This window comes from Bubalus bubalis, chromosome 11 (genome assembly GCF_019923935.1).
Source record: "Bubalus bubalis isolate 160015118507 breed Murrah chromosome 11, NDDB_SH_1, whole genome shotgun sequence".
In the NCBI taxonomy this organism is placed as follows: Eukaryota; Metazoa; Chordata; class Mammalia; order Artiodactyla; family Bovidae; genus Bubalus; species Bubalus bubalis.
In genome coordinates, this window is record NC_059167.1 from 23590702 (window position 1) to 23618194 (window position 27493).

General features: G+C 36.0%; 1 protein-coding gene across 10 annotated transcripts in view; it reads right to left on the bottom strand.

The window, feature by feature from the left end:
* The window catches only part of RAD51B (RAD51 paralog B), a 617639-nt gene that overhangs the window by 546454 nt on the left and 43692 nt on the right, over positions 1-27493 (bottom strand). For 8 of the 10 annotated variants that reach the window (XM_006056167.4, XM_044924813.2, XM_044924814.2 and 5 more), the window contains 2 exons: positions 26986-27105; positions 25080-25263 (listed from right to left, as the gene is read on the bottom strand). In XM_006056167.4, the coding sequence (XP_006056229.1) occupies positions 25080-25263; positions 26986-27105 (304 nt within the window). Of the gene's footprint in view, positions 1-10127; positions 10583-18429; positions 18532-25079; positions 25264-26985; positions 27106-27493 lie in introns of those variants that run through there. The other 2 variants (XM_044924816.2, XM_045162038.1) reach the window with 2 other exon arrangements.

The window sequence follows — 27493 nt, forward strand, 5'->3', positions numbered from 1 at the left end:
ATGGAGGAGCCTGGTAGGCTACAGTCCATGAGCTCACAGAGTCAGACATGACTGAGAGACTTCACTTTCACTTTCTTTTTCACTTTCAGGGGAATCCTGGAGAAAAAGCATGGGTCCATTAGGAAAGAAGAAAGAAGAACGGATGCTTAGTAGACTATAAATAACATCCAAGATAAATATTTTCTTCCCTCATCCCATTAATGTTTCAATGCTATCATTTGGTTCTGAATTCACTGCATCAACTTTTCCAGCTGTTAGAAATCTCATTATACTGGGACATCTTTAAAATCTTTACTGTCTTCAATAAGATGGCTTGCAAAGCTCTTTCATCTATTAGAATTCATATTAGAGTATAACTATAAAAATAATTTCAAAATACTCATCAATCTAAAATGACATGGAAGCTTTTTATTTCAAAATGTATAAAGTAAGATGCATAATAATAATAATAATGGCAACAGGCTATATAGTAGCCTAGCAGTAAAGTAGGAAATAAATTCATAATATGGGATATATGTAGGAATAAATAATAAAGAAATGTGGGCTTTGTTTTGAAACTATCAGTCTTTCGATGGAAGCAAGATTTCCTCCTAGGGTGAATTATATGGTATGTATACTATAGCTCAAAAAACTGTTTTTAAAAAACAAACAAACAAAACACTTCCCTCTAACAATACAGAGCAACAACTTGTGGAGAAAACTATCTAAAAAAGACAGTCACATATGTCACAAATGTCAAACATCTACTATTTAGATTAAACAAAAATCAGTCACAGAAACTGCGTAAGAGGTCTCTGGAAGCAATACCAAAAATGTGGTTTGTGTGATCTGACCTTCAGTGTTGCTCTACCTCACAGAACTTCTAGACTCAGGAAACGTAACATTCCCTGGAAGAAACACTATTTGCTAATAACAGAAAGTACAGGCAGGAGTCAACTATATAGGTTCATAGCTTGCACAACAGTTGCTCCTAAGAAAAACTTGGCAAACATCTCAGTCATAACATACTAACAGATGAGACAGTTTTTTAAACTACTAAAGCTAAAGGAATGTGATCATTTTACAGGTTAGGCTCACTGTTTTATCTTGTATTCAACACTGACATAAAGGAAGAACTATTAATTCAAAATCAGACCTACAATGCACAATATAAATTATTACATATATACTATACAAGGCTATCTTCAGATATGGGTCAATAACTTGAAGTCTAATTGGTACCTAATTCAAGTCACTACATAAATCTGGCACTACACAAATCTAGTGAAATATAAAATTTAAAGGGTATTATTATTCACAATAGCCAAAAAAAGATATAGAAACAACTTAAGTGTCAACCAATGAACAAATATTATTCAGTTTTAAGAAAGAGGGAATTTCTGCCATATGCGACAACATGGATGAACCTGGAGGATATTATGCTAAGTAAAATAAGGCAGATACAGAAAGACAAATACTGTATGGTTTCACTTATACATGGAATCTTAAAAAAAAAAAAATCAAGGAAACAAAGTAGAATGGTGGTTAGCAGGAACGGGGGGGGAGGGAAATGACAACGGTCAAACAGTACAAGCCTTTGACAAGTTCTGGGCATCTAACTATTTACAAAATAAAAAAGAAATGTCTTTCTGGCCTCCAAGGACCTCCTTAATATAGTTGTTACCTCCCCTTTAACTAATTTCCAACCCTCAATAAAAACTCAAAGTAAGCTGATTACGTTATAGAAGTTAAAAAAAAAAAAAAAAACTTAACTTTTTTTTTGGCTTTGATGTATTTGCTCATTCCACCTGTAATACTTGAATTGCTTACCTAATTCTATCTGTCCAAATCATACTTATCTAGCCCAAGATCCATCTCTCCCTTTAAGTCAGCCCTAACAAGCTCTCCAGGTGATCTCTATGCACACTCAGTATTGACAACCAGGAGATTTCAGGATCATGAAAACCTAGGGACTTTCCTGGCAGTCCAGTGGCTAAGCCTCTGTGCTCCCAATGCAGGGGCCTGGGTTCGATCCCTGGTCAGGAAACTAGATCCCACATGCCGCAACTACGAGTTTGCATGCCGCAACTAAGACCTGGCATAGCCAAATAAATAAATTACAACAAAAAAAATGAAAACCTCTCTACAGCAATTTTAAATAAATAGGCAATTATTTGCCTCACATTGGAAAAGACCCTGATGCTGGGAAAGATTGAAGGCAGGAGGAAAAGGGGACAACAGAGGATGAGATGGCTGGATGGTATCACCAACTCGATGGACATGAGTTTGAGCAAGCTCAGGAGTTGGTGATGGACAAGGAAGCCTGGCATGCTGCAGTCCGTGGGGTCGCAAAGAGTTGGATATGACTGAGCAACTGAACTAACTAAAGAAAAGGTCTGAAAGCAGATAGTCCAGGGTTGACATCCAATGATGTTAACATCCTTAGAATACTGGTTTGTCACATCATAAGCACAAGATGGTTGCTGCGCCTTTAAGGCAGGGAAAAGGGACAAGTAACAAAGAACCATGCAGAAATATCACTTCTCTTTTATCTGGAAAGTATTATAAAAGCTTTCTTATAAGCTTCCCCTTCAATAGGTTGTGGCAAACTTTATTTTTCACAGACAGCCACACCAACCAACTCACCCCATCCCACATGTTCTTTTTACAATGTGATAGGTACTTCTCCAACTGAGAGGTCATATTTTCTCCCTTTGAATCTGGGAGGGGGACTTTTTGACCAACAGAGTACAGCAGAAGTGATGCAATGTGACTTCTGAGGCAACATCATAAAAAAAATACAGCTTCCATCTGGGGCTCTCTCTTTTGGGAAACTCTTAGAGCCCAGAAACCACGCTGAGACCACGTGTGAATGTTCTAGCTGGGTCCCCAGCAGACATAAGCATTAACTGTCAAACAGTACAAAGGGGCCTTTTCATACAATTCCAGCCTCCAATCTTGGAGTCTTCTAGCTACAGCTAGAAGTTTTAAGTTGTTTTAAGTCACTACATTCTGGAAGAGTTTATTAAGCACCAATAGAGAACTAAAATGACTATGATTGGCCAGAACTAAATCACGTGACCACCTTCACCTGCAAAGAACCTGGGAAATGAGGGAACATGATTGCCATGAATTTAGCTAAGGTGTCCTGGAGAAGGAAATGGCAGCCCACTCCAGTGTTCTTGCCTGGAAAATCCTATGGACGGAGGAAGCTGGCGGGCTATAGTCCATGGGGTCACAAAGAGTCAGACATGACTGAGTGACTGACACTAACACTAGCTAAGGTGAGGACACTGCCACCTTAATCGGGGTCTATTAACAATGGGAGATGGAAATGAGGACTAGATAGGCAACTAACAGTATCTGCCACAACCACTTGGTTAACACTCATTACTTACTACCTTATATCACATTGATCTTTTCTCACATATATGTCTTACATCCACTAGTAGAAAATGAGTCTTGAAGGCAAAGATTATTTCATTACAAAATGCCTTAAATGGTAACTACCTTAAAACTATTAGCTATTTAAATTCTGAAGGGAAATATTTATATTATACTTAGTAAGAACTTCTAGGTCCCAGAAACTGTGAGGTTCTCAAAACAAATGCACAGAAAAGATTTAATAATTTTTTCTTCAGCTTTTTTCTGAGAAAATGATGGTGCAACTGAACAATGAAATAAGCTTTGATAATGCCCTGCAGTATACAGACAAATATCAACTGATCCCAGAGTTAGACTGAGTCATCAGAATGGTGTCTGGAAATCCTGCACAAAGCTGACCAATATAGGCACTAGTCCAGCCCTTTATAAACACTGATGCAGGCTAATTAACAACTGCAGGGTACTTTGTAAACATAAAGGGCTATTTATTTTTAAATAATCACAGTGATTTAGCAGTAAATGATAAACTTACTGTTAGTGCAACGGGAACCTTGTTGTAGTTTCTAGAAATGACACTAGCTCACAAGTACTCCTGACCACTCATAATTTTACTGATCACCTATCTCTATTTCTTTAAATAGCAGATGCTTTACCGTCTGAGCCACCAGGGAAATCCAAATAATAATAGTAATATAGAAATCAGATGTTATTGAAATTTAACTTAAAATCAATCTTAATACTAGTTAGAAAACATCCTAAAACTTCTAATTTAGCTAAACAGAAATGTGTTATCTGAATTTTAAAAACTCTGGTTTATCATTCAAATGACTAAAACTGAAAACAGCCACTTCAGTTGGTTATGAAAATATCAATTAATACTCACACAGTGCTTTAGAATTTAGTCCTTTCATAGATAGATAGATCTTCTTAAAAAATTACTATGTATGAAAGTGGTTTGTTAACTGTAAAAATCTGTATAAAAGTAATTTAGCAATCTGTATTAGCAATAAATATTACTAATAATATGAATACTATTATTCATCTACTAGTACACTCCAGTTCTCTTGCCTGGAAAATCCCATGGGTGGAGGAGCCTGGTGGGCTGCAGTCCATGGGGTTGCTGAGGGTCGGACACGACTGAGTGACTTCACTTTCACTTTTCACTTTCCTGCATTGGAGAAGGAAATGGCAACCCACTCCAGTGTTCTTGCCTGGAGAATCCCAGGGCCGGGGGGCCCCTGGTGGGCTGCCGTCTATGGGGTCGCACAGAGTTGGACACGACTGAAGCGACTTAGCAGCAGCAGTTATAGTTTGTGTTAGTAATAATATTACTATTATGAGTAACAATAACATTAAGGCTTATGAGAAGGAATTTATATGCTCTTTCTACAGACGAGGATACTGAGGCTCAGGAAGGAGAACTGATTGGACCATAATCACACAGTTAGTTGAAATATACTTGGTACTTAAACTCGTATCTTCAGACTTGAAATTCTGGGGTACTTTCTACTACATCATCCTGTTTGTATAACATGTTTACTCTTCAAAACATGATTGATTCCCAAAGATGGGGTAAGAAATGTGAAAGGAGAGGTATACTGTTGAACACAGAAGTGTCATTTCTAAGGCTTATGTCATTGGACAACCCAGTAAACTATGCTAAAGATCACAAAGAAGAACAAAAGAGAGATTCACTGCAATATAGTCTAGGAAATGAAACCAACTGCAATAACTTTAAACCAGGAGCATTAAAAAAAAAAACTTCACATTATAACATTTTCAGTATTTCTTTAAAATACTGCACCTTGGTCATCATAACTACAAACTTCGCTTTATTTCAGTTCAAGTCAAAACTGTCCCTCCCTCAAATATATACGCTAAAGATCCTTTGAGTACCGATGCTTATAAAAACTACCTTAAGTTGTAAGTTCCTAGGAACTTTTAATTAAATTCATGAACACCCAATTTTACCAGATACATCTGGCAATGCCATGAAACTGAAATATCTCCCGTACAGTCACAGCACGTATTAAGTCTTCATTAAACCTCAGAGCAAAATCTTAGGGGGTTGTCTGTACTTCAGATGTTCCCTAAGAGAAGTCTAAAGTACAAGTGTCTAGAAATTATTTTCCTAAGATAGCATACCTAACACAAGATTTAGGCTAAGATTCACCAATTCTAGCTGGAAAATATAGAAACCCAACAAGTCTGCACATTCACTAGCAGATAAAAGGGATTAATTATACCCTTAACATACAAGTATGATTTATATGCAGGTGGAAAAGCAACCAAGCTGTAACTGTTCAAATATTTCTCTTACTTGAAATACCAATACAGCTAACATAGAAGCACATCTACCATTACACTTCCAAACAACAAGCAAAGCATTAAGCGAAGTGTGAAATCTCCCATTGAAAAAGCTTTGGAAGAAAGAATTCTGAGCACTGAACAGCTTTTAAGGGGACTTCCCTGGTGGTGCCATGGATAAGAATCCGCCTGCCAAAGCAGGGGACACTGATGGGTTCAACCCCTGGTCAGGGAAGATTCCACATGCTGCAGAGCAACTAAGCCCATGCTGCTGTAACTACTGAGGTCATGCTCTGGAGCCCATGAGCAGCAATTACTGAGCCCACGTGCCACAACTACTGAAGCCCGAGTGCCTAGAGCCTGTGTACCACAACTACTGAGCCCATGTGCTGCAATTGCTGAAGCCTGCGCTCTACAAGAGAAACCGCGGCAATGAGAAGCTTGAGTACCACAAGGAAGAGTAGCCCCTGCTCACTGCAACTAGAGAAAACGCATGCAAAGCGATGAAGACCCAGTGCAGCCAAAAATGAATAAATAAAACTTTCTTCTTTTTTTTTTAAGTGAGGGAGCAGAATAATTTTGACTAGTGCTTTAAGAAACAATGCTCTACCGTGAATAAAAAATACGTGCATTGGAATGAAACAGATCTGCGTTCAAATTCTACCCCTTTCACTCAGGAGCCATGTGATTCTGGGAAAGTTAAAATCTTTAATGCTTACAAGGTTCAATTTGTTCACCTATAAAACAAGAATAATATAACCTGCCTCATAAAATTATTTAAAGTATTAGATGAAAAATGTTTAAAATGTACTCATTACAATACCTGGAACAAAAACTTAAGTGCTCAGTAAGGTCCAGCTATTTATAATTAACAGTCTTTCAAGATGACAAACTAGAACGTCAACAACTACTTACTTCTGCCAGTAAAACAATTAACACAAACTCTGAAATACTAAATAAGGGGTCCTTGATCTTAAAAGGGACTTCAAAACCCAAACATCTATGATCAAAATTTAATTTTAGAAGCAGCTTAGATTTTTCAAACCACCAGTAATTCTTGCCTGGAGAATCCCAGGGACGGCGGAGCCTGGAGGGCTGCCGTCTATGGGGTCGCACAGAGTCGGACACGACTGAAGCAACTTAGCGTAGCATAGCATAGTGGTAAGGAGCCCTTGTTCTCTATCCACATACATTTTTCTCTCCCATAACAATCAAAACAGTCTTAAGAATTAAAGAGCCATCAACTGATTTAATGTTTTACTTTATTTTTGGCCATGCCATGCTGCTTGTGGGATCTTATTAATAATAGTTCCCCCACCAGGGATCAAACCCAGGGCCCCAGAAGTAAGAACGCTGAGTTATAACCACTGGACCATCAGAGAATTCCTTAATGTTTTACTTTTAATAAGACATTTCCCAGCAGAGACAAATCCACATTAAGAGAATCAAAACAAATAGGAAAATGTGAAATTGAAATTTTTCAATATCAAGGATAAACAAAAGATTAAAAAGGGGGAAGGAAAAACTGCTCAAATAAGAAACATCTAACTTTAAATAGTCTCTATTGTAAATTATTTTAATTGTATTGGAAGAGAAATAAAACCTTTAAACTACAGCTGTTACATGTTTACACAGACTCAAGTATTCGGAAACTTTTCTTAAATCTTGGAAAGTTAATTAAACGCCTACTTTAGTTCTTGTACTCAATAAAGGAAAAAATTCTAACTGCCATGATTAAAATTGTTTTCTGTTTTAAGGCAAAACTTTGCCTAGGACTTCAAACTCTATTAAAATTATAAGTTATCTGAGAAATAAATTTATTTGACTTAATAAACTGATGGAAAACAGAAATTATAAAACTGGAAGCTTTCAGAAAGAAGTCAAAATTTACAATGTCAAAGAATTAAGCTCGAAAAAATACAATTTTTTTTAAAATATGAAGATTTTAAATATACTTTTTAAAAAGTGTAAAACTAAAACACTAACAACATGTCAATATGTATGCACTTGGAAGATAAGTGTAATTAACTCAACAGATATACTGAAGAAAGACAAAGAACATACAACAGTATGAACAAAAGAAATCATTTTTGTCTTTGAGAAACACAAGGCAGTATGCTCTGACCAACCTCTCATAAGCCAAGACTGTATTTCAAATTCTTCATCTGAATTTAATTAAACAGTGAGCTGTTTGTTGATTCCATGAAACTCAAGATCCAATTTATCTACAATGCTTTCCTCTGATAAGTTAAAAATCATAAAATAGAGCATTATCCGATATTGTTAAGCTTCCAAACAAGGCATTATAGTAATAATGTATCAGAGCACTAATGTTAAATTCCCACTTTGATGATCACAACTCTTTGTATAAAATCTTGATCGATGATGTCTGACAGAAGTTCTTCCATCATATTAAATTAAAGGTACAGAACTAGCAAATTATGAGCAAATCAATTTTAAAGAAGGAAAGGGGTTGGCAAAAGACATCAAAGTTTAGTTTCCAAGTATCTTTTCACTTTTTATAATGAATGTTAGAAAGTTTTCCCTTTAAGTATTGTAAGACATGAAGTAGACAATTAAATATGCATTTCATAAATTGCATGACTAGAAAAAGTGATACAATCATTCTAAAAATATACATAGGACACTAATGAATAGGGATACTATTCTATATAGGCAGCTCTGGAGTATACCTATAATATAGCTCTGTTTTCAGGAAGCTTCCTAATATAACTAAGGAGCCCAGACAGGGACACACAAAAATTTAAATAATACTGCAAAGCAATAAATGATTAAAGTTCCAATTTAGAAGTCAAGACCATGTATACTACAAAGAAGACAGAATTGATGGAGATTAAAGCCTGTGTCTACATAGGCTAATTAACTGGTACTTAAAAATCAAGTGGTACCAAACTCTCAGGAAAAAGAGAAAACGTGAGAGCTCAGACAACAAAGAAGAGTAAAGTTTAGAAAGGAGAGATGAAGGACATCCACAGCTGGAATAAACATAGGGTGACCAGGGACAGACCAGCAGCCAGAACCAAAAAGAAAAGGCAGGAGAAGTAAGCTAGAACCATGTGGAAGCAAACTTTGAATATCAGATCAGGAACTGAGAATGAATTATTCAACAAATACCAATTAAAGCAATTATTCTGTGTCATGTACCCCAATTCGAGACGCAAAGGATCCAAGTGTGAACAAAACAGAGAAGTTCTCTACCCTTGTAGTGATGATAGTCTAGTGGCTTGTTCCATAAAAAAAATATGGCGCCATGCAATTCTTCAGAGCAGAGGATGTGATCAGAGATATACTCTGGGAAATTATGCAGCAGTAATAGGTACTTAGGTAGAAAAGCAACAGAACAATTAAGACACTGTAATAATAATCCAGGAGAGAAGATATAAGTGATAGTATTCAATTCTGCAAATACTTCTTGAGCAGTCTTAGATAAAACACCTCATTTCTCTGCATCCCTGTTCTCACTTGAGAATTGAGGTTTGCCATTCAGCTACAACCTTAAGATCTTCAACAGGAAAATTCTACAAGCACATCAAAGCGCTGCCTAATAAATGTAAAGTAACACTAAAATCTAACAGCTACAACTTGCTTTCTTTCATCTCTAACTTTTTCTTACCAACTCAACTTTGGAATTACACTTCATCAGTTTAACCACTATCTGTCTCCAAAAGCATACTCTTTGAAAGAGAATGGACCATCAGGGTCAAGATCAGATGAGACAGAATTTAGCTAGAGCCTATGAAGATCTATGATGAAAGCCTCTGGATGAAAGTGAAAGAGAAGAGTGAAAAAGCTGGCTTAAAACTCAACATTCAAAGAATGAAGATCATGGCATCCAGTCCCACCACTTTATGGCAAATACATGGGGAAACAATGGAAATAGTAAGAGACTTTGTTTTCTTGGACTCCAAAATCACTGCAGATGTAACTGCAGCCATGAAATTAAAAGATGCTTACTCCTTGAAAGAAAAGCTATGACTAACCTAGACAGCATATTAAAAAGCTGAGACATTACTTTGCCTACAAAGGTCCATCTACTCAAAGCTATCATTTTTCTAGTAGTCATGTATGGATGTGAGAGTTGGGCCATAAAGCTGAGAGCAGAAAAACTCATGCTTTTGACTGTGGTGTTGGAGAAGACTCTTGAGAGTCCCTTGGACTGCAAGGAGATCCAACCAGTCAATCCTAAAGGAAATCAGTCCTGAATATTCATTAGAAGGACTGATGCTGAAGATGAAGCTTCAATACTCTGGCCACCCAATGCGAAGTGCTGACTCATTAGAAAAGACCCTGATGCTGGGAAAGATTGAAGGCAGGAGGAGAAGAGGACAGAAGACAAGATGTTTGGATGGCATCACAGACTCAATGGACATGAGTTTGAGTAAGCTCCAGGAGATGGTGAAGGACAGGGAAGCCTGGCACGTTGCAGTCCATGGGGTGGCAAAGAGTTGGACATGACTGAGCAACTGAACAACAAAAATGAAGATCTATGCCACCTCTCTTTATTTCTCTGTGTGTAATCTGTAGTTCCAAGTAAAGGACAGAGAAGAGAGTACACCAAGGCATTTACTTATCTGTTAGAAAAAGAATAGCAGACAAGGTACTTATATCATTCTCCATTATACCATAGAGAGCCATTTGTCTTCTACAAATAACTTATTTACATAAGTCTTAAGGGCAAAGACTATGTTTTATTCATCATTATGATCTCGTAGCGCCTAGCACAGAGTTTTGTACACACTGCTGAGGATTGAATTAGGAAAAGAAGAAGAGTGTCTGAGATCCAAAGAATAAGTGAGTAAACCAGGTATAGGAGAGTCAGATGGTAACAGCAAAATATCTGGAAGGGGATACAGCAGTAAGACATTTTTCCTTCTGAAGAGCTTGCAGACTTCTAAGGAAAAAAAAAATAGGAGGCAAGAGATAAAACATACCAAGCATGTGGAATGACATAACTACTAAAATTAATAATTAATGGCTACCTCTTATTGAATGTATCAAACACTGCACAAAGAACAGTACAGACATTATCTTATTTAACCCCCACACCCCCAAAAGTCAGATATTATTATTCCCATTTTTTCAAATGGGAAACTAAGAGTTGGCACTAGGAACTTACTCAAGGTCATAAAACCAGCAAACAGTGAAGCTATGATTCAAATCAACACCTAACTCCAAAGCCAGTACTGTTAACCACCAGGAACCAGGGTAGATAGCATTGAAGATGCTGGGAATTAATCTGATGATGGTACTTAGTATATACTGGAAATGGAGCCAGATTAGCTGAAAGATGAAGAGTAGCATCTAAACTGGAGTGGTATTAGGTAACACCTACAGGACCAGATGACTAAATGGAAGACATTCAGTGATTAAAACATAAGCCCTCTTTCAACACCCACTTTCCTTCTCCAGATTCAACCAACAGAGTTTCTTAATGAGTTTCCAGAGCCAATTTACACATATAAAAGCACCCAACCCACTCTGTTCTTTTTAATTTTTTATTTAAAAATAATTTTAGATTCATCCAATAAATAGTTGCAAAAAGAAATACCTAGAGTTCTTACATGCTCTTCACCCAGCTTCTCCTAATGTTGACATCTTTTATAAATAATCTTATACATTGATCAAAACCAATAAATTAAGGCTGATGAAATACTAATAACTAAATTTTGTTAGTTTTGAACAATTAAATTAAGTTGCCATAAAAGTCCTAAACATTCTTGTACCTATCTACTAATGTCCCTCTGTGTCAGGGGTCTCTAAGACCACTTTCTGGCTCAATGATTCACTGAAAGGACTCCTAGGACTCAGAAAAGCTTTTACATTCAGTTATGGTTTAGTACAGCAAAAAGATATAGTCTGATATAAGCAAAAAAAAAAAAAAAGGAGCATGAACAAAGTCCAGGAGAAACCAGGTACAAGCTTCCAGGTGTCATCCCACAGTGGAGTTGCAGGGACGTGTTTAATTCTCCCAGAATTTATATGTGACAACACATGTGAAAAGTAAAGTCAACCAAGAGAGCTGCCCAAGCTCTAGTGTTCAGAGTTTTTATTAGGGGTCAGTCACACAACATGCAGAGCCTGCATGACTGACGTGAGCTACTGAGATTCCAGTCCCCTGGTAGCTCAGTCAGTAAGGAATCTGCCTGCAATGCAGGAGATCTGGGTTCAAATCTTGGACTAGGAAGATCCCCTGGAGAAGGAAATGGCAACTCAATCCAGTATTCTTGCCTGGAAAACCATATGGACAGAGGAGCCTGGTGGGCTAGAGTCCATAGGGTCACAAGAATCAGATATGACTTAGCGACTAAACACCAGAGCAACGTTAAGTGTTCACCATAAATCACACTGTTTGCATAAACCATCTGATTCAACTGGTATTATGTGGTCCAAGGCATCCGGCACACAAAAACACTCTTAAGAATGTTCCAAAGGCTCTGAGTTCATTTCCCAGGAGCTGGTAGTCCTAAAAACCAGACTTTCTTGGGGGCATGCTAGGTCTCAGCAACCCACCGCAGCTGAGTTAACCTTTCCCTATACAACTTATGAATACATTTTTGGGTTATCTCCTTCATTTTAACAACAGCACAGTATTCCATTGTATGGGTATTCTACCACTAATTTAGCCAATCACCCCATACTCATTCACCTTAAGTTGTTCCTAGCTTTTTGCTCTAGTCAACAATAAAAACAAAGTTTTATAAATTATAAAGAACCACACAAAGGAAGAATATAATTTTTCCAGAATTATTATCAGCTACTAATGAAATAAAATAAAGACTTAGTCCGGACTGTTAGTTTCAGCCACCAAAATGAATATAGGGTACCGTTAAGGATACTCTGACTTCAAATGTGAGTTAGCAAACACAAGGTACTTATGAAAAAAGAAAGAAAAATGTAAAAGACTTTTCTTATCTCATAGAATTCCCATAGTGTTTGCTTTCAGTAATTAAGATGAAAGTAATCAAACCAAAAATTGTATCATTTCTGAAAAATCAAATAATAACATTATACAAGAATAAAATATAACTATAGAGTTTTGATGGCTTACTTACATGTATCTAGAGTCCAGGATTTCAACTTCGCAATTAGAGAAACTTCATTACGAAATGCTTTATGAAAATGCAAGTCCTGAATTTTTACATTTATGATAAAAATGTCAAAACTGGGTTCATATGTACCTTTTCCCTCTATTTCACGTCATAAACATTGTATTATAGTTTTGCAATTAACAAAACCTTAATTATTTTAAATGCATTGACCTAGCTTCCTATTTTTTTAATTTTAAATATTTATTAATATCTAAAATAAGATATAATGCTATAAGATTAAATCTATCTTGTATGACGAACAGCTAAAAATAAAGAAGAAGAAATTCTGGCCCATGTGAATTTACCATGAAACTGAGAAAAATGTTTTTATGCTTTTGTCAAATAATAATGAAAAGTTTAACCTTATAATATTTGCCTCACTAAACACAATTTCAATTTGTTAATTATTTTCAACTCTTATGTCCTTAAAACATGAAAATAGGGAATACACATTTTAATTCATTTTTCTAAACAGCTTTAAATATTTTATAAGCATTAATATTTCAAAAGAAATCATGTTATGCAACACATTAGAGCAATGCATTTTCTCAAAAAACACATAATCAAGAATATACAGATGGCAACAACAGAAAAACCTGTCAAAACCACATTTTGGTAAAATAATTTGGATTTTAACAACTTTTAATGAAAAAAAGACTTTTCCTTCTTAGAACCTTTAAATAGTACATTCTAATTTTTCTTGAAATACCACTTCTCTAAATTCTGATAACTAGTACTAGTTCTCTTACACTAGAAAACATTTGCACAATATCAAGCAAGGAAGGTAAAAGAAAAGCGAGGGGAAGAGACAAGAAACTTCAATGCTACTCATAGATCAACACTAAAATTAACTTGAATTCTCTGAAACATCAAAAATTGCTATCGGTATTTTGTGCATTTTTTGCATTTGTAAGGGCCTGTTTAAGACACTTTTGGAGCATTTTCAGAGAAGCACCACCATCATTCTGTAGATCTCAGAAAAAAAGAGACTCCTACTGTAAGAAAAAAATTTAAGAACTGGCACCCCAAAGACCTTGCATTGTACCCACTCATCTGTCCTCTCTTATGCTAAAAATAGAATAAGTCAAGTCACCTCTCAGAATCAGTGTCATCTATAAAATGAAAATGATTTTTAAGGTCTTTTCTGGCAAAAAACAAAAAACCCTCATTATTTTAATCTAATACATAATTAACAATGTATCTAAACTATTTTGTATAGTAATTAGAAGTCAATGATAACAAGCAACCATAATCTACATTTATTTTATAGAGGTAATATTTAAATTCTTTTATGTTATTTTCATCAATTATCTATAAACAATTATAGAGCTTACTGTTTCTTCCAATACTGGCATAGACACACTTTAAAAAGACAAAGGTTTTCTATAATAGAAAATAATCTGAATCACTTTGCAGTACACTTGAAACTAACAAAACATTGTAAATTGACTATACTTCAATTAAAAAGACAAAGGTTTTGCATCTTACATCCCAAGAGCAAAGTATCTTTTAAACTTCCGCCATAAAATTCAGAAAAAAAAATTCTGCAAAACTTGTACAAATATTTCTCAAACTATAGTCAGTGAACATATTCAAAGATTTATAAATTGTTTCTGAGAATTTTTAAATTTTATGTTTCCATTTCAATGATGGCCTCAAAATATGTATTAGTATAGGCATTTTATAATTGAAAATTGACACCAGATGTTAATGTGTATTTTCAGTCAAGTGATGCCAAGTGGCACAGCTTTCACTGTCAGAATCTAATAAACAGCATATTAAAAAGCAGAGACATTACTTTGTCAACAAAGGTCCATCTAGTCAAGGCTATGGTTTTTCCAGTAGTCAAGTATGGTGAGAGTTGGACTATAAAGAAAGCTGAGCACTGAAGAATTGATGCTTTTGAACTGTGGTGTTGGAGAAGACTCTTGAGAGTCCCTTGGACTGCAAGGAGATCCAACCAGTCCATCCTAGAGGAGGTCAGTCCTGGGTGTTCATTGGAAGGACTGATGTTGAAGCTGAAACTCCAATACTTTGGCCACCTGATGCGAAGAGTTGACTCATTTGAAAAGACCCTGATGCTGGGAAAGAGTGAGGGCAGGAGGAGAAGGGGATGACAGGGGATGAGATGGTTGGACGGCATCACCGTCTCGATGGACACGGGTTGGGGTGGACTCCGGGAGTTGGTGATGGACAGGGAGGCCTGGCGTGTGTGGTTCACGGGGTCACAAAGAGTCAGACATGACTGAGCAACTGGACTGAACTGAACTGAACTGAATGATAAAAAGTAATGGCAGAATTCAAATGTAAAGGCATTCATGCCCAGGTGAAGGCCAAATGATGTCATCCTTCCCAAAGAGAAAAAGATTTTACAGTAGTTCAAAGTTGAGGCATCACATGAACTACAGTAAATACACACACACACACACACACACACACACTCACACACACACACATAATTCAAAAGAAGCTACACCATAAGTTAGTATATTTATATTGCAAGTAATAGTTTAATTTAAAAAATTATCATCTATAATATTAGAATAATTAATTTGAATAGTATTGTGTTATTTATAAATACAACCCACTTTTATGGTTTCGTAAGTATGGTTTAAAACGAAGAGTTATTAACTACTTTTTGGTAAAGAACCTGCCTGCCAATGCAGGAGACATAAGAGACTCGGGATCAATCCCTGTGTTGGAAAGATCCCCTGGAGGAGGAAATGGCAACCCACTGCAGTATTCTTGCCTGGAAAATCCCATGGAAAGAAGAGCCTAGCAGGCTATATAGTCCATAGGGTCACAAAGAGGCAGACATGACTGAAGTGACTTAGCACATAATTCTATATACTTCTATGATATTATAATAATCCTGAAGTCAGAAATGGAGGTTAATGAAAGTATTACTTGCATTATGCCTTACACCAGAGAAGGCAATGGCACCCCACTCCAGTACTCTTGCCTGGAAAATCCCATGGATGGAGGAGCCTGGTAGGCGGCAGTCCATGGGGTCACACAGAGTCGAACACAACTGAGCGACTTCACTTTCACTTTTCACTTTCATGCATTGGAGAAGGAAATGGCAACCCACTCCTGTGTTCTTGCCTGGAGAATCCCAGGGACGGGGGAGCCTGGTGGGCTGCCGTGTATGGGGTCGCACAAAGTTGGACACGACTGAAGTGACTTAGCAACAGTGCCTTACACTAGTTGGAGAAAACACTGCTTTATGAGGAGACTGCTCTCTGACCCTTCCTCTAAAATCCTCATCCTACTGGTAGCACCAGCCTTGGGTCCTGAGGCTAAGGAGCAAAGGGAAAGGGGCAGATCAGGGGATGGCAAACCAAGGCCTGTGACCCTCCATCTGGTTTTGTAAACGAATCGTATTGAACTGCAACCTTACCCATTTGTTTACAAATTGTTTAAGGCTCCTTTATGCTACTATGGCTGATTGAGTAGTTGCACAGAGACTGTAGGGCCCATAAAACCTAAAATATTACTATCTGGCTCTTTACAGAAAAGATTTGCTGACCTTTGGACAGTGAGCTAATAGGGCAAAATGAGAATGCGCTCGCTGGCATTTGAAAGTCCTGAAGCAAACAAGTGGGAAACAAAGCATTACTGTTTCTAGAAGAGAGATAAGATGATAAGATTCTCTGATTTATAAAATGAAGATGTTAAATATTAGACATAAGGGCCCCTTACAGCTTTTTTTTTTTTTTTTTTACTTGTTAAGCTGTATTTGAAGCTCTGTGATAAATAAATTGAATTTAAAAGAACAACTAGTTACTACTATAACCCAGACCTGTCTGGGCTGTTTCTGGTGTTTGGTGATTATGAATTAAACCACTAAAAATATTTTCAGGTTTTTGCACTGATATATTTGGGTAAAAAGAATACCTAGGAGAAAGACTGCTGGGTCATATGGTTAAAGTAGATGTTTGTAAGAAACTGTTTTCCATGGTGGCGATACCATTAATAGCATTTCCATCAGTACGTAGGAGAATTTAAGGTGCTCTGTACGCGCGTATCTTTATCAGTATTTGGTAATGTCAGGATTTTTGTTTTTGTTTTTTGAAGTATTTTAACAGGTATATAGTAGTACTGCATTGTGATTTTAATTTGCATTTCTTAATGACTAATGATTTTGAGCATATTTTCTCATGCTTATTTGTCATCTGTATATCTTCCTTACTGAAGTGCTTATTCAAATATTTTGCCCATTTTTTTTTGTCCATTTTAAAAATTAGATTGTTAGAGTTTTCATAGTTCCTTATATTTCTAGTTACCAAGTCGTTTAACATATGAGTTGCACAAGTATTATCTCAGTCTGTGGCTTATTTTTTCATTTTCTTAAGTGTCTTCAAACAATAGAAATGTTAATATTTTATATTTTATGTTTTTTTATGTCATTTAAGAAATCTTTGCCTGGCCCCAGGCCACAAAGATTTTCTCCCATGTTTTTTTTTTTTCCTTAGAAGTTTTATAGTTTTAGGTGTTATGTTATGGTGTATGATTCATTTTGAGTTGAGTTTCTATAATAGTGAAAGGAATTAGTTTATTTGTTGTTTTTTACATACGGATATCCACTGGTTCTAGCATCATTTGTTGACAAAACTATTCCTTTTCCATTGACTTCTCTTAGCATCTTTGTTCAAAATTAACTGCAAACTGTGGATTTATTTCTTCACTCTCTACTCTGTTCCATTGATCTGGTGTCAGTACAATGTTGTCTTAATTATTATGGCTTTCTAGTAGCTCTTAAAATCAGGGAGTGCAAGTCTTCTAACTACACTTTCTTTTTCATAAATTGCTCTAGCTATTCTTAATCTTTTGCTTTCCTACATAGATTTCACAGTCAGATTATTGACTTCTACCCAAAAGCCTACTGGGATCTACAGGATTGTGTATGGAATATACAGAGCAATTTGGAGACACTTCAGTAAGGAAGCACTTCAGTAAGGAAGATATACAGATGACAAATAAGCATGAGAAAATATGCTCAAAATCATTAGTCATTAAGAAATGCAAATTAAAATCACAATGCAGTACTACTATATACCTGTTAAAATACTTCAAAAAACAAAAACAAAAATCCTGACATTACCAAATACTGACAAAGATACAAGCATACACAATTAACACTGTGGCACTTCTGAGTCTTGAGTATATGAGCATGGTATATTTTCATTTATTTAGGTCTACTTTGATTTCTCTCATCAATGTTTTATAGCTTTCAGCATATAAATCTTACATATATTTTGCTACATTTATCACCAAATATTTCATGGTTTAAGGTTCTCTTATTAATGGTATAGGTTGTAAGTTTTGATTTCCAATTGTCCATCACTAGCTTACAGAAAAACAATTAATGCCTATATATTGATTCCCATACTCTGTAATCTTACTAAAATCACTCATTAAATCTAGTAGCTTTTTTGGGTAAAATCTTTGGGGTTTTCTACCAAATACATCATATTGTCTATGAGTAAAGATAGTCTTATTTCTTCTAATCTGAATACACTTGTATTCTTTTTCTTGCCATATCACACTGGCTAGATTCAACAATACACTGCTAATTAGAAATTACAAGAATAGACCATCTTTGCCTTATTCCCAATCTTAGGAATAAAGAAGTCAGTATTTCACTGCTGCTGCTGCTGCTAAGTCACTTCAGTCGTGTCCGACTCTGTGCGACCCCATAGACAGCAGCCCACCAGGCTCCCCCGTCCCTGGGATTCTCCAGGCAAGAACACTGGAGTGGGTTGCCATTTCCTTCTCCAATGCATGAAAGTGAAAAGTGAAAGTGAAGTCGCTCAGTCGTGCCCGACTCTTAGCGACCCCATGGATTGCAGCCTACCAGGCTCCTCCATCCATGGGATTTTCCAGGCAAGAGTACTGGAGTGGGTTGCCATTGCCTTGCACTATTAAGTATTAAATCCTTTATCAGGTTTAGAAAGTTCCCTTCTACTCTGGGTTTCCTCAGAGTTTTCATCATAAATAGTTAATAGATTTTGTCAATGATTTTTTCTTTCTACATCTACTGAAATGATCTTTTTTATTTATCTGTTGCTGTGGTAAATTTTACATCTTAATGTTGCATTCAAAATCAGCCTAGCAATCCTGAAATAAGCTCTGCTCGGTCATGATGTATTCACTCTTTTTATTTATTGCTGAATTTACTTTGTTAATATTTTTAAGGATTTGTATATTTATGTTCATGAGAAACATCAGTCTGTAGTTGTTTGTGTAAAACTGATATTATTTCACCCTTAAATGTTTGATAGATTTTACCAGTGAATTTTACCTAGAATTTTCTCCATGGGATTTTGTTTATTAATTTATATAATTTTTAATTCAAGGATAATTGCTTTACAGAATTTTGTTGTTTTCTGTCAAACCTCAACATGAATCAGCCATAGGTATACATATGTCCCCTCCCTCTTGAATCTCCTTCCCATCTCCCTCCCCATCCCACCCCTCTAGGTTGATACAGAGCCCCTGTTTGGGTTCCCAAAGACATACAGCAAATTCCCATTGGCTCTCTATTTTACATATGGTAATGTAAGTTTACATGTTACTCTCTCCGTACATCACACCCTCTCCTCTCCTCTCCCCATGTCCATAAGTCTGTTCTCTGTGTCTGTTTCTCCACTGCTGCCCTGCAGATAAATTCTTGGTATCATCTTTCTAAATTCCATATATATGCATTAGTATACAATATTTATCTTTCTCTTTCTGACTTATTTCACTCTGTATAATAGGCTCTAGGTTCATCCACTTCATTAGAACTGACTCATATGTTCCTTTTATGGCTGAGTAATATTTCATTGTGTATATGTACCACAACTTCTTTATCCATTCATCTGTCAGTGGACATCTACGTTGCTTCCATGTTCTAGCTACAGTAAATAGTGCTACAGTGAACATTGGGGTACATGTGTCTTTTTCAATTTTGCTTTCCTCAGAGTATATGCCTAGGAGTGGGATTGTTGGGTCATGTGGTGGTTTTATTCCTAGTTTTTTAAGGAATCTCCCTACCATCTTCCATAGTGGCTGTATCAATTTACATTCCACCAACACTGCAAGAGGTTTCTCTTTTCTCCACACCCTCTCCAGCATTTATTGTTTGTAGACTTTTTGATGATGGCCATTCTGACCCGTGTGAGGTGATATCTCATTGTAGTTTTGATTTGCATTTCTCTAATAACGAGCAATGTCGAGCATCTTTTCATGTGTTTGCTAGCCATCTGTATGTCTTCTTTGGAGAAATGTCTATTCAGGTCTTTTTCCCACTTTTTGATTAGGTTGTTTGTTTTTCTGGTATTGAGTTGTACAAGCTGCCTGTATATTTTTTGAATTAATCCTTTAGTTAGTTGTTTCATTTGCTACTATTTTCTCCCATTCTGAGGGTTGTCTTTTCACTTTGTTTATAGTTTCCTTTGCTGTGCAAAAGTTTTTAAGTTTAATTAGGTCCCACTTGTATATTTTTGGTTTTATTTCTATTACTCTACGTGGTGGGTCATAGAGGATCTTGCTTTCATTTATGTCGTTGAGTGTCCTGCCTATGTTTTCCTCTAAGAGTTTTATAGTTTATGGTCTTACATTTAAGTCTTTAACCCATTTTGAGTTTATCTTTGTGTGTGGTGTTAGGAAGTGTTCTAATTTCCTCCTTTTACATGTAGCTGTCTCTTCATGGGATTTTTAACTACAAATTCAATTTCTGTTCTTTTTAATAATTTTGTTTACTTCCTTATTTTTGGCTGTGCTGGATTTCTGTTGCTGCACGGGCTTTTCTCTAATTGCAGCAAGCAGGGGCTGCTCTCTAGTTATGGCGTGTGTGCTTCTCACTGTGGCGGCTTCCCTTGCTGTGGAGCTGGGTGTAGGCTGCATGGGCGTCAGTAGCTGCAGCACATGGGCTCAGCAGCTGTGACTCTCAGGCTCTTCAGACCACAGGTTCAACAGTTGGCTTAGTTGCTTTGTAGCAGCATGTGGGATCTTCCCAGATCAGGGGTCAAACCCAAGTCTCCCACATTGGCAGGTGGGTTCTTTACCACTGAGCCACCAGGGAAGTCCCTTAAGCTCCATTGCTTTAATGGATATGAAACTATCCAGGTTATATGGTTCTTCCTCAGAAAGCTTTGGTAGTTTATAGCTTTCAAAGAATTTATCCATTTCATCACTAAATTTAGTGAAATGAAGTTGATCATAACAATCCCTTATTGTTCATTTAATATCTGAGGACCTCCAGTGATATATAACCTCTTTCATTCCTGATACTGTTAATTTGCTTTTTCTCTCTTTTTTCTCTTGATCAGTCTGGAGAGTCTTATCAACTCTACTAAACTTTTCAAAGAACCAGCTTTTTATTTCACTGATTTTTTTCTCTATTTTTTCCTATTTTTAATTTCATGAATTTATGCTTTTATCTTATTTCCTTCCTTCTGCTTATTTTGGATTTAATTTTTTTCTACTGTTCACTAGCTTAGATCACTGATTGCTTTAAATAAATATTAAATAAAAATCAAATAATAAATATTAAAATTAAGTAATAAATATTAGTTTAATGTTAAATATTAAAAATTAATATTAAATATTAAATAAGTCTTTCTTTCTTTAATCAAGTGCTTATAGCAGAAAAAAAAAATTCCCTCCAAGCACTGACTTAGCTGCAACCCACAGATTTTGATACACTGTATTTTCATTTTTACTTATTTCAAAATATTTTCTAAGTTCTTAGAAGATTTATTCTGTGACTCATGAGTTACTTAGAAGTGTTTTTACTTAATTTGCAAATACCTATGAATTTTCCAGACATGTTTCTGTTTCTAGTTCAATTTTCTTGTGGTCTAAAAACATACTTTGTACTATTTCAATCTTTTAAATATGTTGAGATTTATTTTACAGCACCAAATATAGTCTATCTTGGTGAATATCTCATGTGCACCTGAAAGGAGTATGTATTCTGCAGGCATTTAAGTGGGAAGTTTTATAATCTAATCTAATATCAATTCGATCAAGCTGATTGATGTTATTCTTCTGACTTTCTATTTATTCCGTTAGTTACTGAGAAAGGAAGTTGAAATCTCCATGCACATAGACATGCTTGCATACAAACATACATATGATCATTTTCCATATTCATGGGTTCCAAAACTGAGGAGTCAACCAACCATGGATCAAAAATTCTCACTTAAAGAATTTCTGATGCAAAGCCCTGAACATAACACCCACAGATAAGGAGGCCCACCATTTTACACAAGGGACTTGAACATCTGCAGACTTTGGTATCTGTGGGTGTTCTGGAAGCAAGTTCCTACAGACACTGAGGGACAACTGTACATACCACACACAAACATACACAGTGTGATGATCAAAATGAAATACAAATTATATTTTAAGCTTTTTTCCCACATTTTTAAAGCACTGAAGTTTCACTATCGAGAAATATTTAAATTCAATGAAGCAATCAACCCACCACCCAAGTTGGTTTGACTCTTTATTCTCATCTGAATGAAAACATACCTAAAGTGTATCAATATGCCAGGTTTCCTGGCCCTATCCACCACCTCAGATCCACAGCCAAACAACAGGTTGGAGGGCCTGGCTTTTTGCCCAGTCTTCAGAGATCATCAGACATTCACTTTTCACAGTTTTACTAAACTGACATAAAATCTCTTCTAAAATTCCTGGCTTTGTGATACTATCTAGATCTCTAAAGCCTTTTCCAAGCTTAAGAATCTTCAAAACTATTTTTCTTCCTATAAGACACCAGTGTAAACTGAGTGCAGCTCCTATATGATAAGATTCTGCCATCTAAAATTATATGTTATCACTATATAAACAGTAAATAATATTAAAGATAGGGTCAATATAGAATTTAAAGCAAATAATAAAATTTAAGTTCAATATAAATATATACATGATTAAATCAAGCCTAAGAAGAAATGCAATATCTAAGTTCACACATTCTGTGTGCCTACTACGTGTTAGGCACTATTCCTGGTACTGAGAATAAAGCCATGAACAAAGAAGACAGAGTCCCTATAACCATGCGATGGGGCGGCGGGGACACACAAACAATAAACATAAAAAATATATAATGCTAGAGGGTGAAAACTATGATGGAGGAACATAAAGCATAATAAGAGAGAGACACAAGCAGTGTGATTAATACTTGTATGGTCAGGGAAGTCCTCGCTAACAAGACAACAGGAGACAATAAATCATATGGATATAGTGGAGGAATATTTCAGGCTAAGGAACAGCAAACACTTACTGGGACAGGAATGTTTGTGGACATGTTTGAGTAAACACAAACAGGAGACCCCAGTTCGATTTCTGCGATGGGAAGATCCACTGGAGAAGAGATAGGAAAAAAAAAGAAAGAAAAAAAAAAAGGGATAGGCTAACCACTCCAGTATTCTTGGACTTCCCTTGTGGCTCAGCTAGTAAAGAATCTGCCTGCAATGTGGGAGACCTAGGTTAGATCCCTGGGCTGGAAAGATCCCCTGGAGAAGGGAAAGGCTACCCACTCCAGAATTCTGGCCTGGAGAATTCCATGGGCTGTATAGTCCATGGGGTTGCAAAGAGACGGACACGACTGAGTGACTTTCACTTTCACTTTGAGTTAATACAGAGGCATAAGGTTGCTAATTTGAAAGGTACAATGAACCAAAAGACAACATACTTTTTAACGTATTTTGTTCCATACGAAGTCACCTATTCAAAGTATAGTATAAAAGTTTAAAAGTTTATGGTTTTCCATTTAGACAAGCTAAGTAGACTAGGAAAAGTCAGACATTTCCTAAAGGAAGTATTTTTCAAAAGCTTTCTAAAACCAATACTGATTTGTCAGAAAAACCAATACCATACTGTGTTATATGAATATATGTTGTATTCTGCATTTATTACCTCTAAACAGAAAAACAAAGGCAAAGACAGAGGAATATGGAGATGCTAAGCACCCATTCTTTCAGACGGCTCTATAAAAACAAACAAAAGCAGAGGCCCTTTCTCACTCAGAAAAATAACAACCTGAGAAAAAACTGAAATGTATTAGTCTATAATTACAATAGAAAAATAATACAACTTTTAAAAAGTGAATTTTCATATTTTACGTAAGATTAAATCAGGCAACAGTATGAATTAATGAAATAAACATATATACTTAACTTTTCCACTTAATCCACTCTATAAAATATTTTTTAATTCCCTAGTCTGACCAGGAAATATACAGTTTGAATTTGTCCCTTTATGTAACTGTAACAAAATTTAAAAGATAAACATCATCCAAGATAACTTTTACAGCACTTGCTTCACCAGGAATTATACCATATAATCCAAAATATGAATTTAAAAGCCATTAAAACATGCAGAACTTTCTGGATGCCACATTTTCTCCCTCAACTCCTTGTTTTAGTTTATAAATCTCAAAGGCTATGTGATAGTTTCCACTAATAGTACATATTCCTATGTTACCAAGATCCAAGGTTTTAATTTTCCAAACAAATCTAAAAATTATAAAATCATTACTAAATTTTATCTCAGTTTAAGGAATTTTCCTATCTTCTGTTGAGATGACACATGGCTAAAATTTAAAAGCCTGACAGTACTAAATGCTGGCGAGACTTCAGAATAAGTTGTACTCTCCCACACGCTACTGATGGGAATATAACTTATTGCTCTTGTAGCTTACCCACCACAAACTTACAATACATCTCATCTTCAGATTTCCTGGTCCACTACTGAAAGTCATGCCAAAAGTAAGTTTTCAAGTTTTCCTTACTTACACTTTCATTACTATCGCTCCCAATGTTCATACCCTAAGAATCAATCTCTGGCTTTTGAAGCAAACCAATTTCTACAGCATACAAAACAGCACTGAACACAATAACAATATTTAAACCTTAAAAATTTATAAAACTGATGAATACTGTCATTTAAAAAAAGGTATATAGATATGGGCGATTTCATGGAGTTTTAATTATTACTTACCTCAGCATAACAAAAGTAATATAAAAACATGCACAAAGAGGAAACAATGAGAGAGAAGAAAAGGACCGACTATAGGAACTTTGGAAAATAATATTTAAATCTGCTCTAGGCTCAAATTATGAAAAAGATAAAACAATCTCAACAGATAAACAAATTTTAGAAGATGGCAGTATTTGCTATAGCAATCAGACTGTGTTACCCTTAAAAAGTCATCTGTTTTATAATTCTTTCTAATTATATTATTTGATATTAAAAGATAGTGAACTTCATATAAAAGAAAGGAAAAAAAGAAAAAGAAAAACTTACTGGGATTGAAAATTCCTCAGCCAAATACTTCAAAGAGGCTGCTTCTCTTGCCAAGAACTTGTTCCTTTCTCTCACGTTGCCCTGAAGCTGTGTATCAAACTCCTTTCTTACCACAGAAGCAACAGAGTCAATAATCACAAGTTTAACTCCTTTGGAAATAATTTCTTCTTCCAAGGATTCAATCCTGTAAAAGCAGAATATATAAGATAGTGGATGACTTTAAGGTACAATTCTTAAAAATTGAGCACTGCAAAGGTTAACCAACTGCAAAACAACAAATTACTCTTCTCTAAGTTACAGTAGTTAGTGCAGATATTCTCAATAAACATAACTTATTTTCCAGCTCTTCCATACATATTGCATTCTTTTGTAAATAGGACAAAATATTTTCCTGTAGATTTATTCCTTGGTTTTTTCATGATATTGCTAAAGCTCCAGTTTTAGAGCAAAACTACTTGCAGTGGCTAGTCTCCAAAATGGCCCCCACTTACTCCCATCTCCCGGTATTCACATCCCTATGGAGTCCCCTTCCCAACTGTACCAGGGTTCGTCTGTGGACCAAATGGCAAAACGATGGTGCATCATTGCTGAGAGATAGGCTGTAAAAGGCTACAGCTTCCATCTTGGGATCTTTCTCATTTGTCCACTCTCTCTCAAGAGCACTCGCTCTGGGGAAGGCAAGATACCACTGTGGACCAGAAATGCCACCTGCCACATGAGTAAACAAATGATGTTGAGGCCATCAAGCCATCAGCTACTGAAGCTGTGTACCATGAGGGAATTCAGGATGGAGAAAAGCAAGATACTGGGTCTAGACAGTTAAGGTGCATATCAAAGGAATGATTTCAATGAGCCCAGACTCTTGCATCTTCCCACACACAGAAACGTGCTAAATTCTTTAACTCAATATGTCTGATTTGGGGACTTCCATTGTGGTCCAGAGGCTAAGACTCCATACTCCCAATGCATGGGGCCCAGGTTCAATCCCTGGTCAGGGAACTAGATCCCACAGGCCACAACTATAGATCCCTTGTGAACCTGCATGTTGCAAGGAAGATTCCATGTGTTGAAACTAGCAACTAAGACCTGCTACAGCCAAATAAATATATATATATATATATATATTTTTTTTTTTTTTAAGATGTCTGGTTTTTCTTTAATTAACAGGCATCTTTTGATATTCTGACTACCTGGTTTTTTGTTGCAGAAACTCCTATATCCTGGTTCCTCCCTTACATCCTTAGAGTAGTCTCTCAGAGATATCAGAGAGGCTGCCCCCCAAGCTGAAGTCCTCAGTATGACCACTGAATAAAACATAATTCTCAACTTTTAAGTTGTGCACTTTTTTGCATAAACAACATATTGTAAGAAGCCCTATGGAGAGGCTCACATGGTGAGAAATGGAGACCTCTGGCTAGAATCCAGGAAGAAATGGAAGTCTCCCAACAACTACATGAGTGATCCAGGAATTCTCCAAGATCTCCCAGCCTCAAGTGACCCTTGAGATGACTACAGCCCTGCCCAACAGCTTAACTGCAAGTTCTTGAGCAACTTTGACCCAGAAATACCCAATTAAGCTATTCCCAGATAACTAACCCTCAAAAACGAGGTGAGATAAATAGATTATTTTAAGCTGCTAAATTTTGGGGTAATTTGTTAACAGAACAGTAGATAATTAATACACCACTTAATTAGTCAAATCTAAAACATTTTATTCATTTAATTTTTTTTCATTTTTAAAGAAATACTTCAACCAATAGGCTGTGGTAAATAAAGAACACTGAAATGATTTTTCTCTTAATCCTAATATGTAGGGACTTTTTTTCACTCAGAAGCTGAAAACATGAAGAACAAAAGAATAAATCTTCAAAGTATTACTAACATGCCAAAATCTAAAACAGCATACCTTTGTAGAACTTCATCACAGCTAAGTTCCCGATAAAGATGAACTTTACTGCTTGTCAAAAGTAATTTTTCTTCAGTGTCAAAATATCTGGGAAAACGAGATTCTGCTATCTCAACTAGTCTGTGAAGGGAAAAAATAGCACAAGCAACAATAGTTAATATCTTCTGCCATTTGCAGCAACATGGATGGACTTGGAAAGCATTATGCTAAGTGAAATAAGTTAGAGAAAGACAAACACTATGGTATCACATACACGTGTAATCTAAAAAATACACAACAATCTGGTGAATACGACAAAAAAGCAGCAGACTCACAGATACGGAGAACAACTATTGGTTACTAGTGGGGAGTGGGGAGGGGTAGTACAGGGGTGGAAGAGTTGAAGATACCAACTATTGGGTGTAAGACAGGCTCAAGGATGTATTGTACAATACAGGGAATATAGCCAATATTCTGTAATAACTATAAATGGATAGTAACCTTTAAAATTGTAATAAAATTTTTAAAT